At 39.6% G+C, this 12,994-nt stretch overlaps 1 protein-coding gene and 1 pseudogene across 1 annotated transcript; both read left to right on the top strand.

Annotated features, from left to right (window-relative positions):
* The first annotated feature begins 3,140 nt into the window (after positions 1 to 3,140).
* Positions 3,141 to 4,088, top strand: LOC113177985 (vomeronasal type-1 receptor 90-like). The gene has a single exon (XM_026382465.2). It carries the CDS (start codon positions 3,141 to 3,143, stop codon positions 4,086 to 4,088), a length of 948 nt encoding a protein of 315 aa, XP_026238250.2.
* A 2,916-nt stretch (positions 4,089 to 7,004) lies between these two features.
* LOC144257391 (polypeptide N-acetylgalactosaminyltransferase 11 pseudogene) lies at positions 7,005 to 8,930 on the top strand (annotated as a pseudogene).
* Positions 8,931 to 12,994: the final 4,064 nt, after the last annotated feature.

Raw genomic sequence — 12,994 nt, 5'->3', positions numbered from 1 at the left:
AGTCTCCCCCAATGTGAGTGGGATGAGGCATGGGTAGGAAAAGACATGGCAGATTTCTTTTAGCTTGTTGTCATAACATATTGATTTTCTACAGAAAAAAAGTTTGTCTAATACAATGTTCAAAATATCTATCTACCTATCTTTCAGTAATTACATACAGATATAACAATGATACCTGGAGCATGGGCTTCACTAATATAGGTGTGGTATATAAATTTGGAGAGAACTGATGCTTGGTGATAGTTTACATAGTCTTTTGGGGGGCTCCATGCAAGCTAACATCAGGGGTGGCTGGTGGATGCACCTGATGGGGTCACTTTCCTGGATTCATGGCATGGTGAAAGGAGATAGTCTTTTCTGCCTCAAGGAAGATTTGCTGGTTTCAGGTAGTGACCCCCTTACCTCATGACAGTTTTGCAGCATCTGCGTCCATCTGTCTGTGCTCATCCATTTATGTTTGTAGGACTCCAGTACCTCAGTAAATCTGAGAATTATGTAGTCCTATCTCCTCAAATTACAGATTTTTAAAATAGGCTACTACCTGTTTATAAGGTTATGTAGTTTTAAGACTCAATTTTTCAAAAGAGTTTTCAAGGGAAGCCTGAATTTCATGGGAATAACTTGAGAATTCAAGTTGACAGCAGGATTCATCTCATATTATTCTTTTAGGATATGATGTGAAAGGTTTTGCTCATTCATTGATCCTACTCCTTTGAAATATTATCTGGATATATTTTGTAACTTAAATGCAATAGATGTGTAGAGAATGGGTGTATATTGTTTACAAATAAATGAAAGGTTAAGAAGACCATTTGGTGCTGTGTGCTTAAAGACAGTCAATGACTTCATGACAGCCTGTGACTTGTAAAACTCAGAATGGGATGATACCATGAGTATTTTTGATGTCTCTACTTGGCATATCTGAGGTATGAAGCTTAATTATCTGAGTGTGTAAATAGATAAATTTACTTGATTAATATGTTAGAAACCAAACTTTTTCTAATTGTTTTTATGAAATATCTATTTTAACGTCAAAATTTTTGAATTGTTGAGACCTAGAGTCTACCCACCTCTGAAGTTTTACTTGCAGCCACATTTGTGGCACCTGAACAGTGCAGCTGTCCCTCAATAATTGAAGAACTGCATCTCTGTGTGGCTGTGAAAACAGTGTATACTCACAGGTTTAGTTTCAGAAAATAAATCTGTGATAATACATGACAGGAACCTATTTTCCCATGTTCTCTCCCTCATCTTATGGATGAATAAAGGCTTCAGTTAAAGCAAACAGCTGCATGGTGCAGAACATTATTCAACATGGTGGGCACCCCTAAGTTCTGTAATGTGTGGTTTGGATTTGAGGTGTCCTCCAAAAGCTCATGTGTGATGCAAGGCAAGAAGATTTAGATAAAAAGTAATTGGGTTATGAGAGCCTAAATCCAATCAGTGCATTCACTTTGAATCCCTTTATGGATTAGTTGAGTATAAACTGAGGGTGGTGAGGTGTGGCAGGAGGAAATGGGTCATGATTGAGGGTATATATTTTATATCTGGCAAATGGAGCCTCTCTTTGCTTCCTGATAATTTTGTGAGCCACTTCTCTCTGCCACAGTCTTCCACCATAATCTCCTGTTTCATCTCAGGCTTTGAAGAATGGAGCTACCCATCTGTGAACTGAGACCTCTAACCCCCCCCCCCCAACCCCATTAGCCCCCAAAGAATCTTCTTCTCTAAAATAGTTCTTGGCAGGTCTTTTAGTCACAGTAGAACAAAGCTCACTGAAAGACTAGTATAACTTTTACACTAGATTTTCATAACTCTGCAGAGACATTGTTTCTTGCTCTTGGAAGACTTGAAAGCTTGGACTCCCATGGGAAACCACTAACTAAATCCTTAGAAAAGAATCATCCCAGTCCATTAAAATATGTCTGTGTTTATCACTATGATTTCATATGGCTCTGACCTGCTGAAAAAAAGCTTACACTGTGTTTCTGATAATAATTGATAACCGCATTCTGATATGACTAGGTTTTTCTGTTTTGAGTTTCTAAAATATTTAAGACTTAGAGTTACCTCTAATGATTCCAAGAAATGAGTTTTAAATTTGCATGTGTCCAACATTTAGGGATTATTAAAAGTATGCTACTTTCATATTAATTTTTCTTTGATTTTTCAAGCTATAACAGAGCTGGAAATATTTTAAAACTCTCAAGTCATATATGGAGGACTATCTGATAATACCAATAATGGGTGGTATTAGTATCCTGGGCATTATTGGATATTTGATATAATCACACAGACAATAGCTACAAGAAGCAATTGTTGTGATTACCCATTTTTTCAAATAATATTAATGGTCCAGTTGTGTTAGTTGACCTCTCTAGTCCTGAATTTAATAGCATCAGATGGTTTATGTAAAGTCGCTGTTTGTGACTTCAGACACTCCTTAGACACATTTGTGCTCTACCAATAAATAATATTCTAGTCATTAACCAGAACAAAGAAGACCCTCAAATGATACAGGCGTTTGCATGGCTACCCTCTTGGCAGCCATTGCCCATTAGGATCTTATTTCCACGCTGATACAATTTTTTTTGAGAGAGAGAGAGATAGAGAGAATTTTAATATTTATTTATTTATTTATTTATTAGTTTTCAGCGGACACAACTTCTTTGTTTGTATGTGGTGCTGAGGATCGAACCCTGGCAGCATGCATGCCAGGCGAGCATGCTACCGCTTGAGCCACATCCCCAGCCCCCACACTGATACAATTTTTTAACTCAAATTCAATCCTATATTTAGAGCTATTACTTTGAACTGAGGACTTTATCAGTTTTGTAGAGAGGAAGAGGCATTCTGCTTACATTTGAAAAGTCTAACATGGTGGTGTGGAGATGCTGTGGGGTCCGGCAGTGTGTGTGTCCATCCAGCTGTGAGTCTGTCCTGGAGGGCAGGGGAGAGAGAGCTCTGAAGCCTCAGGAGGATGTGGGATTGACTTGGGCTCTGCAGGGAGAAAGAAAGCCTGAGAATGAACCCACACATTTTGCTGATGACCATAGTGTAGGAAGGATTGATGAGGATGGTGATACTCATGGTAAAAATTTTTCTCTCAGATTCTCACCACATGCTGCTTCTTCATGAGGATGAATGGGAACAGTGAAGCTCCCAGCTTTCCTCACCTGAGCACCATGTTTTTCTGTGAAATCAGTGTTGGGATCATAGCCAACACTGCTCTGCTTCTCTCCCACATCCCCACATTTCCTCTCAAGCACAGGCCCAAGCCCACTGACCTGACCATTGGTCACTTAGCTCTTGTCCACCTAGTGATGCTGCTGACTGTGGGGTTTATAACTGCAGACACTTTGGGGTCTCAGGGTTTAAGGGATGACATAATATGTAAGTCAGTTATTTACTTGTACAGGCTGATGGGGGGCCTGTCCTTTTGTACCACCTGCCTGCTGAGTGTCCTCCAGGCTGTCACCCTCAGCCCCAGAAGCTGCTGCTTGACAAAGTTCAAGTGTAACTCCTCACCTCAGAGCCTCTGCTGCTTTTCCTTCTTGTGGGTCTTCAATATGCTCATCAGTGGTCGCTTCTTGATCTCTATTGTTGCCACTCCCAATGTCACCACACACAGTCTCATGTTTGTTACTAAGGCCTGCTCTCTTTTGTCTACAAATTACTTGCTCAGGTATATGTATTTCTCCCTTGTGACTTTCCAGGATGTCTTCCTTATAGGACTCATGGCCCTCTCCAGTGGGTACATGGTGACCCTCTTGTGCAGGCATAAGAGGCAGTGCCAGCACCTTCACAATACCAGCCTGTCTCCAAAAGCATCCCCAGAACAGAGGGCCTCCAGGACCATCCTGCTGCTCATGGGTCTCTTTGTGGTCATGTACTTTTGGGACTTTGCTGTCTCCTCCTCTTCTGCAATGCCATGGAACAATGATCCAGTTCGTTATTATGTCCAGATGCTGGTGGGCAACGGCTATGCCACCCTGAGTCCTTTGGTGTTAATCAGCACCAAGAAACAAATGATGAGGTTCTTAACATCCCTGTGGGGTAAGGATGGCAAATGCTTAATTATTCAGTAGTGGCTTTTTCTTTTAATATAAGTAAATATTTTCACTTTCTGTTAAGTCGCTGAAATTTATTTCTCATATTTCTTTTATGCATGTATTTTTATATAAGTAGCTGACAAGTGGATCAAAGGTTTAAAACACTATCACTCTATGACAAAAATGCAATCTTCTAATTCTAATCATACCCATAAGAACTGTTCTCACCCAGTAGCAGACTGTGAAGAATAAGCACACCACTGTATTTTCTTGGATGGCAATCTTGAAAAAATTGGAAAGACATTAAAACACCATATTCCCAAACAATGACATCCCCAAGCCAAGGGAATGATGAAAATGAACCTGTTGTGAAATATCCAGATCAATATCATCTTGAAAGACACTAGCTTGCTCTCATGCCTACCAGAAGGCAGAGAAAACTTGTGTTACCTGCAGAAATTACTTTCTTGTACATATGACCAGAATTACTGTTCCCAGAATTACTGGTCCCAGTGGAACAGGCCAACTGATCCCAGCACAAGTAGCAGATACAAGCTCAATTCTTCTTGAGTGGGTTCTTAATGCTCCTGTTATCATCAGAGGATATGAAACTCTCCCTTCTTCACTCTTCCAAAGCAAATTCTCCAGAAGCCTCCAGTCTCAGATTAGGATAGCACTTTTGATCCCTCTTGTTCTGGGGCTTCAGCTTCTTAGACTGCACAGGTATTAGTTCCTCCAGCTCTCCAGCATGCAGACAGCCATTGTGGACTACTTAGTTTCTGGTTGCGTAAGCCAACCTAATAAGCCCCTCTTTTATAAGTATACTTCCTATTGATTCTGTTCCTCTAGAGAACACTGACTAATGCACTGACCTATAAAATACGTTGTTTTTTTTTTTGTTTGTTTTTTCTAGTGTAAAGGGTAAATTCTGCTCACGAGGTGCCCACCAGTGGACTTGCAGGTGAAGTGCCCTGAGGGAGGGAGGCACTGCTTGTCCAGCCCTTCACCCTTGAACATCCTCATGAGTACATTTCAATAGACACATGTCTTACATTTTCTTCAGTTTCTCAGCAACCTGTCCCACTACTCTAGCACAACTGTGATGTGGACCTGTCCAGGGGACAGCTCAAGAGGCCAAGAAGAGCAGGGAGAATGGACTAGAAGAATTAACAAAAAGTACTTGGAGGATTATTGTGATTATACTTTTACATGTTTTATATATGCTTATATTTGTTAATTTGTATGTAATAATAGGCACATTATTTGAGTTATACCTCAAGAAACTTACTGAAAACAAATTGAAATGGAGAGATCCTAATACCTTGACAAATAAGTTGGTGACTATAATAACTAATTAAATATTTATACAGTATGTCTATATGGGTACATAGAATATAAGTAACATTTTAATAATTGATGTTCAAACTGTAGCAATGTATAAAGTTTGAAAAGAATTTACAAGTTCCATAAAGTAAAATTATGACTATCTTTATACTCTAGATATAATTTAATAATAATACTAGCAGAAAATGACACAGGATAACAAATTTAATTATCTATTTTCTTTGCAAAATCTATAAGCTGCTATAAAAATCTATAGATTATATAGGTCCTTAACAACTGAGCAACATCCCCAGACCTTTTTAAAAATATTTTCTTTAGAGACAGGATCTCATTGAGTTGCTTTGAACCTCACTAATTTGTTGTGGCTGCCTTTCAACCGTGATCCTCCTGCCCGAGCCTGATGCGTTACTGGAATTACAGGCATATGCCACCACCCCAGCCTATAGATCATATTAAATTAAAAAGTTAAGCTGTCCAGGTATAGGGATGCACACCTGCAATCCAAGTGACTCAGGAACCTGAGGCAGGAGGATTGTGAGTTCAAAGCCAGCCTCAGCAAAAGTGACGTGCTAAACAACTTACCAAGATCTTGTCTCTAAGTAAAAAATAACAAAGTCTGAGGATGTGGCTCAGTGGTTAAGTGCCCCTGTATTCAATTCCCAGAATCATTTTTTAACTATTTTATATATGCTTTGGATACCAGAATATTATAGTTCCAATCATTGCTATACCTTTTAAATAGCATGCTATATCTTTTTAATATATTACAATGAGGAATATTGGTATTTCCATCTAAAAATAATAAAATAATATTGGGATTCTTATTTTTATAGCAAAATAATAGTAGTAACATAGAATTCACATAGACAAAATCAGAATTTCTCAAAAATGCTTTTTTAAAAACAATCTATTATCTATGTCACATGTGTCTGAGAATCTTGTTTCTTAACATGAATGATATGAATATTTTTTTCTGCATATTGTAGGGCAGGATAGTTAGTATGAAGGACTCCTAACTTCTGGATAAATTAAGATAAGAATTAATTTACATATGTAGAAATAATTACAAGAATAGGTATAATCTGAAAGTTCAAATATAAAGGGTTATTTAAAACTAGATTATAAAGCAAATGGAATTCTGTATCCCCCTGTGATAACCCAGATACAAGGTATTCACCTTTTGGGGTGGGACAGATATCTGGTGGAGTGGGACAGTTCACATAATTTTCAACAGCTGATTAGATAAATAGCAGATGGGCTATGGGAAGTGGCAGGCAACTTTAAGAGGGATATTAAAGATGAGAGTAGGGTGGGTGACAGGTGACAGAGGATATAGCTTGGATACAGTGTCAATAAAAGTTTTCCTTAAAGCTCAGTGGTATTTCAAATTTAATTTACACATGACTCAAATATCTGATGTTACTAATTCAAACAGAAAAAAAAGGAAATGAAAATTTACTCTCAAGAATTACCTGGATTTTGGCCCGTGACGTGGCGCCGGCGGTCTCTTGGCCGAGGCTGCGGCGCGGCACGAACCCGCGTCAGCCTCCGCTTCCCCCTCGGCAGCCCTCCTGGGCCCCGAGGCCCTGGGCTGTGGCGGGGAGGGAAGATGCCACAGCCCGAGCGTCGGAAGGCCGCGGCCCTGGGCTGCGCGCATCGCGGAAACTGAAAATGGCCCTTCAGCTATGCTAGGTCTATAATGGGAAGTGTCACACTTCGATGTTTCTGTTATGGGTGCCTTTTTACTTCTCCGGCCTGGACAGTTTTGCTCTTTGTTTACTTTAACTTCAGTGAAGTGACTCAGCCACTTAAGAATGTGCCCATCAAGGGGTCTGGTCCCCACGGACCATTTCCCAAAAAATTCTACCCCCGTTTCACACGAGGTCCAAGCCGAGTGTTAGAGCCACAGTTCAAAGCAAATAGAATTGGTGATGTGCTGGGTAATCACATTGAAGATCCAGAAAAAGACCACCTGGAATTCTCTTCTGAGTTGGGCATGATTTTCAATGAACGTGATCAGGAGCTGAGAGACTTGGGCTATCAGAAACATGCCTTTAATATGCTCAGTAGCAACCGCCTGGGCTACCGCAGAGATGTGCTGGACACCAGGGATGCCGCATGTAAAAAAAAAATCTTACCCAGTCGACCTGCCAGTTGCTAGTGTTGTCATCTGTTTCTACAATGAAGCTTTCTCTGCCCTGCTGCGGACAGTGCACAGCGTGGTGGACCGCACGCCCGCACACCTTCTGCATGAGGTCATCCTTGTGGACGACAACAGCGACTTCGATGATTTAAAAGGAGAATTAGATGAGTATGTACAAAAATACCTCCCTGGAAAAATTAAAGTCATAAGAAATACAAAGCGTGAGGGATTGATTCGCGGACAGATGATTGGTGCAGCGCAGGCCACAGGAGAAGTGCTTGTGTTCCTGGACAGCCACTGTGAAGTGAATGTGATGTGGCTGCAGCCCTTGCTGGCAGTCATCCATGGGGACCCGCATACCGTGGTGTGCCCAGTGATTGACATCATCAGCGCCGACACGCTTGCCTACAGCTCGTCTCCAGTGGTGCGCGGAGGGAGGGTTTAACTGGGGCCTGCATTTCAAGTGGGACCTGGTCCCCCTTGCTGAGCTGGGTGGGGCAGACGGAGCCACTGCACCAATAAGGTCACCTACCATGGCGGGGGGGGGGGACTGTTTGCCATGAATAGACAGTACTTCAATGAGCTTGGACAGTACGACAGTGGCATGGATATCTGGGGAGGAGAAAATTTGGAAATATCATTTCGGATCTGGATGTGTGGCAGTAAGCTCTTCATCATCCCTTGCTCCAGAGTAGGACACATTTTCCGAAAAAGGCGGCCCTACGGGTCTCCTGAAGGCCAGGACACCATGACACACAACTCTCTGCGGCTGGCACACGTCTGGCTGGATGAGTACAAGGAGCAGTATTTCTCCTTGAGGCCTGATCTGAAGACCAAAAGCTATGGAAATATCAGTGAGAGGGTTGAGCTGAGGAAGAGGCTGGGCTGTCAGTCGTTCAGGTGGTACTTGGATCATGTCTACCCAGAGATGCAGATACCTGGGCCCAACGCCAGGCCCCAGCAGCCCATTTTCATCAACAGAGGGCCCAAGTGGCCCCGGGTCCTGCAGCGTGGCAGGCTCTACCACTTCCAGACCAATAAATGTCTGGTGGCCCAGGGCGCCCCAGCCAGAAGGGCAGCCTGGTGGTGCTGAAGGCCTGCGACTACCGGGACCCGACGCAGATCTGGATTTACAATGAAGAGCACGAGTGGGTTTTAAATAACTTCCTTTGTCTAGACATGTCCGAGACCCGCTCCTCAGACCCGCCTCGGCTCATGAAGTGCCACGGGTCGGGTGGATCCCAGCAGTGGAACTTTGGAAAAATAACTGGCTGTACCAGGTGTCCGTCGGACAGTGCCTGAGTGGGGTGGACACCCTGGGTCCCAAGGGCTCCGTAGCCATGGCCATCTGTGATGGCTCCTCCTCACAGCAGTGGCACCTGGAAGGGTGAGGGATGCCACCCAGTCTGCAGGCGACCAGGAGTCTCCACTGAGACATCGCGGCCCCTCTAAGCCGCTCTCAAGGAATTTGTTGCACATGGAGGGCACACAGGGCTGAGCCCGGTGGGTGACATTCTGTTCCTGTTGGTTTGTGCTTCTCTCACCCCTTGGTGATGGAACTTATGATTTCCTGTCTTACAGGACCTCATTCTGTTATCATTTAATATGTTTTAAATCATTTGAAGAAGTTGGTTGAATCCACAATGATTTTTAACTTTGGAAGGCATTTATAATATTTAAGAGGCAGTCAACTATTATAAATTATTTTGATGACTTATGACACTATCCACATTTTAAATAAAGGATCTTTTTGATTAAAAAAAAAGAATTACCTGGATTTTAATTAGTTATATATGGGTGGAGAATTTTACATTATAGAACACTCAAAGCCTATGTTCTGTAGATGTTGATGAAAAAAAAAAAAACATGATCAACACCATTTCAAATATTTTAATAACCACATGAATAATAAACATAGATATTAAACATTTAGGCTATTTTGGTAAATATTTAGAAATATTTATATTTCTAAATGATATAAAATATTTAAGGTTTATTTAAGACTCTCTGGTGTCAAAATCTGAGAGAGGTATCCTGAGTGGTTTTATTTCCCATTTATTTCCTGCTAGCACTTTTATCTTTCCCATGAAGTGGCCTGACAGTGGTAATAGAAACCACATCCTGCTGACCAGACAAAACAGATATTAGGACCTTTGACACGGGAAACTACAGAAGGGAATCCAGAGGAGACAGGATCCTAGAAGTGGAACTCTGGTCTGAGTGGGTGGTTATTCCAGCTCAAGTCACTGTCTGACTCCTGGCACCTGAAGAATGAAACAGAATCCCAAATCCTAGAAGCCTACAGGACGCCGAATGTGCAAAATCATAAGAGATCCACACCTAGACACATTATAATGAAGATGCCCAACATACAGAATAAGGAAAGGCAGCAGAACACATCAAACACTAGTATGGCAATATGTAAAACAGTGGATGTGTATCTGATGGGATTCTGCAATCTGTATAAGGGGTAAAAATGGGAGTTCATAACCCACTTGAATCAAATGTATGAAATATGATATGTCAAGAAGTATGTAATGTTTTGAACAACCAATAATAAAAATAAAAAAATAAAAAAAAATAAAAAAATAAGATAAGATTAAAATTTGTGAAGATAATATGTAATGATTAAATAAGGGTTATGATATATTACTTTTAGGTATTTTTTGTTTTGTTTTGTTTTGGTTTTTACATTTCCCTGATGAGTAATTGATAGCATTTTATTACTCTTTGGGCCATTTATATGCCTTCTTTGTGATAAATGTCTAATCAGGCTCTTTGCCCACTTTGTTATGGCACAAAACCCCTAATTTATTCATGAGTTTATTTTGTCAATACTTATTTCTGATATCCAGAGTCAGGGAAAAGTAAAGGAGAATATGAAAAAAACTGTTGACAAGGAACAAATTTTTATTTAAGGCACAAAAGTAAACACTAAGGTAAAAAAGGAGTGGATTACAAGAACACCTTTCTCAACACTGGGTCTACAGATAAACTATGAGCTTTTCTCTTGAGAAGAAGAGCATAGCCAAAGCTACTGTGTGTGTGTGTGTGTGTGTGTGTATGTTTTTGTTTGGTACTGGGGATTGAACCCAGGGACACTTAACCATTGAATTACATTCCCAACCAATTACTTTTCATTTTGAGACAGAGTCTCAAAAAGTTGCTCAGTGTGGCTTCTAACTTGGAATCCTCCTGTCTCAGCCTCCAGAAGTGATGGATTTACAGGTGTGCACTACCACTTGTGGCTGAATCCACCACCTTAGGATCATGATTTGGCTCTGTCTGTGATCTCTTTAGCTGCCCCTGACATACAAGGTAGGCTCTTGAGAATTTGAGAAATCAACAGGAGAATAATAAGTATTTAAAAATTACGTAGCATGTGTCCTTTTTTTTAGCATTTTACACACATAAATGCATTCAGTCTAGATGATAACACAATAAATTTATAACAATAGGTAATACTTAGGTTAAATATTCTGGTTATATCTTAACAATGAGAAAACTCAGAATAGGGAAATGAAGTACTTTTCTCAAGGTCACATGCCTAATGATTGCCATGGATCATCTGCTATCTGTCTTTGCCCATTTTCAAAGAAGTTATTAGGTTAGTGCCATTAAGTTCTAGGAACTTCCTATGTATTCTGAATGTATTGTTATTGTTATTATTATTATATTATATATTATTATATAATATATTATTATTATATTATATATTATTATTTGCAGTACCAGGATTGAACTCAGGGGTACTCTACCACTGGGCCACATCCCCAGTCTTTAAATATGTGTGTGTGTGTGTGTGTGTGTGTGTGTGTGTATATATATATATATATATATATATATATATAGTTGTAGTTGTACACAATACATTTATATTATTTTTATGTGTTGATGAGTATTGAACCCAGCACTCTGCACATGCTAGGTGAGCACTGTACCACTGAGCCACAACCTTAGCCCTCCAGTCTTTTTTTAATCCTTATTTTGAGACAGGGTCTTGCTAAGTTCCTGAGGCTGGTCTTGAACCTCCTGCCACAGTCACTGGGTTTACAAGTATGCCACCATACCTCTTTTGTTTCTTTTAATACTTTTTCTTAGAATAAACAGAAAATTGGATTGGATTGAGGGTGTAGGTCAGTACTAGAGGGATTAACTAGCATGTGCATAACCCTTGGTTTGAGCCCCAGCACTAAATAAACAAATAAATGAATGTAATATAAAACATAAAATAAATTTTGGATTGACAGATAATAATGACAACTATTTATGGTGTGCAGTTTAATATTTTGATACATGGATACATTGTTTAATTATAAAATCTGTAGTATATCTAACACATTAGTTGTAAAAGGATAAGGAGAGATTGGTAAATGTATCTACTATATTTTCTTCTAGGAGTGTTGTAGATTCAGGTGCCACATTTCAGTCTTTAATCTGATTTGAATTTGTTGCTTAGAATGGTATTAGAAAAAATTTTAATTTCTTCTGTATATGAATATAAAGTTTTCCCAGCACTGTCTGTTGAATAGATCAAAAGAAGTATAAACGACTTAACTTTACCATTATACTTTCTTGACATCTCGTGAAAGGGTGGTTGTATATGTATAAACTTGTTTCTCCACTTTTCCTTCTGTTTCATTGGTCTGCATGTTTACTCTTATTCCAGAATCAAATTCCTCTTATTCCAGAGGACACATTCAAATACTAGTCAGGTGACTTTAGCTTTATATGGAGATTAGGATTGTTTTTCTATTTCTGTAAATTATCCTACTGGAATTTTGATGGTAATTTTATTGAATCTGTAGCTTGCTGTGAGTAGTATGGATATTTTAACCTATTGTTTCTATCAATCCACGAACATGGGATGTTTTCCCAACTATTTGTAACTGCTTTAATTTTCCTCAACATGATATAGTTTTCAGTATTAAAGTCTTCCACTTCCTTTGTTAAGTTTATTTCTATGCATTTGCTCATTTTTCATGCTTAATTTTTTTCACATTTGAGACATTTAGTACTTGGAATTGAACACTGGAATGCTTTACCACTGAGAAACATCTGGAGTATTTTTTAAATTTATATTTTTATTATGGAAAGTACACATGACATATGGATAATACTTTTTTTAAAAAAATATTTTTTTTAGCTTTATGTGGACACAATATCTTTATTTTATTTTCATGTGGTGCTGAGGATCGCACCCAGTGCCTCATGCATGGCAGGTGAGCACTCTACCACTTGAATCACATCCCCAACCCCTACATATGAGTAATACTTTAACAATTAGTGCATTCATTTTATTTTGGAATTACAACAATCAGCCAACCCCAGTGCTTCTTTTGCTTTCAAAATCTAACTCTATCTAGTTAAAAAAAATCCCCATTGTCTTTTTTTTCTGAATCTTTGAAACTTGCCAGTCTGATTTCTAATAAGAAGAACCTAACTCTACCTTCTC

Source organism: Urocitellus parryii, chromosome 11 (genome assembly GCF_045843805.1).
Source record: "Urocitellus parryii isolate mUroPar1 chromosome 11, mUroPar1.hap1, whole genome shotgun sequence".
Lineage (NCBI taxonomy): Eukaryota > Metazoa > Chordata > Mammalia > Rodentia > Sciuridae > Urocitellus > Urocitellus parryii.
The sequence above is the reverse complement of the archived record's forward strand: the minus strand, read 5'-3'. Positions and strand labels throughout refer to the sequence as shown.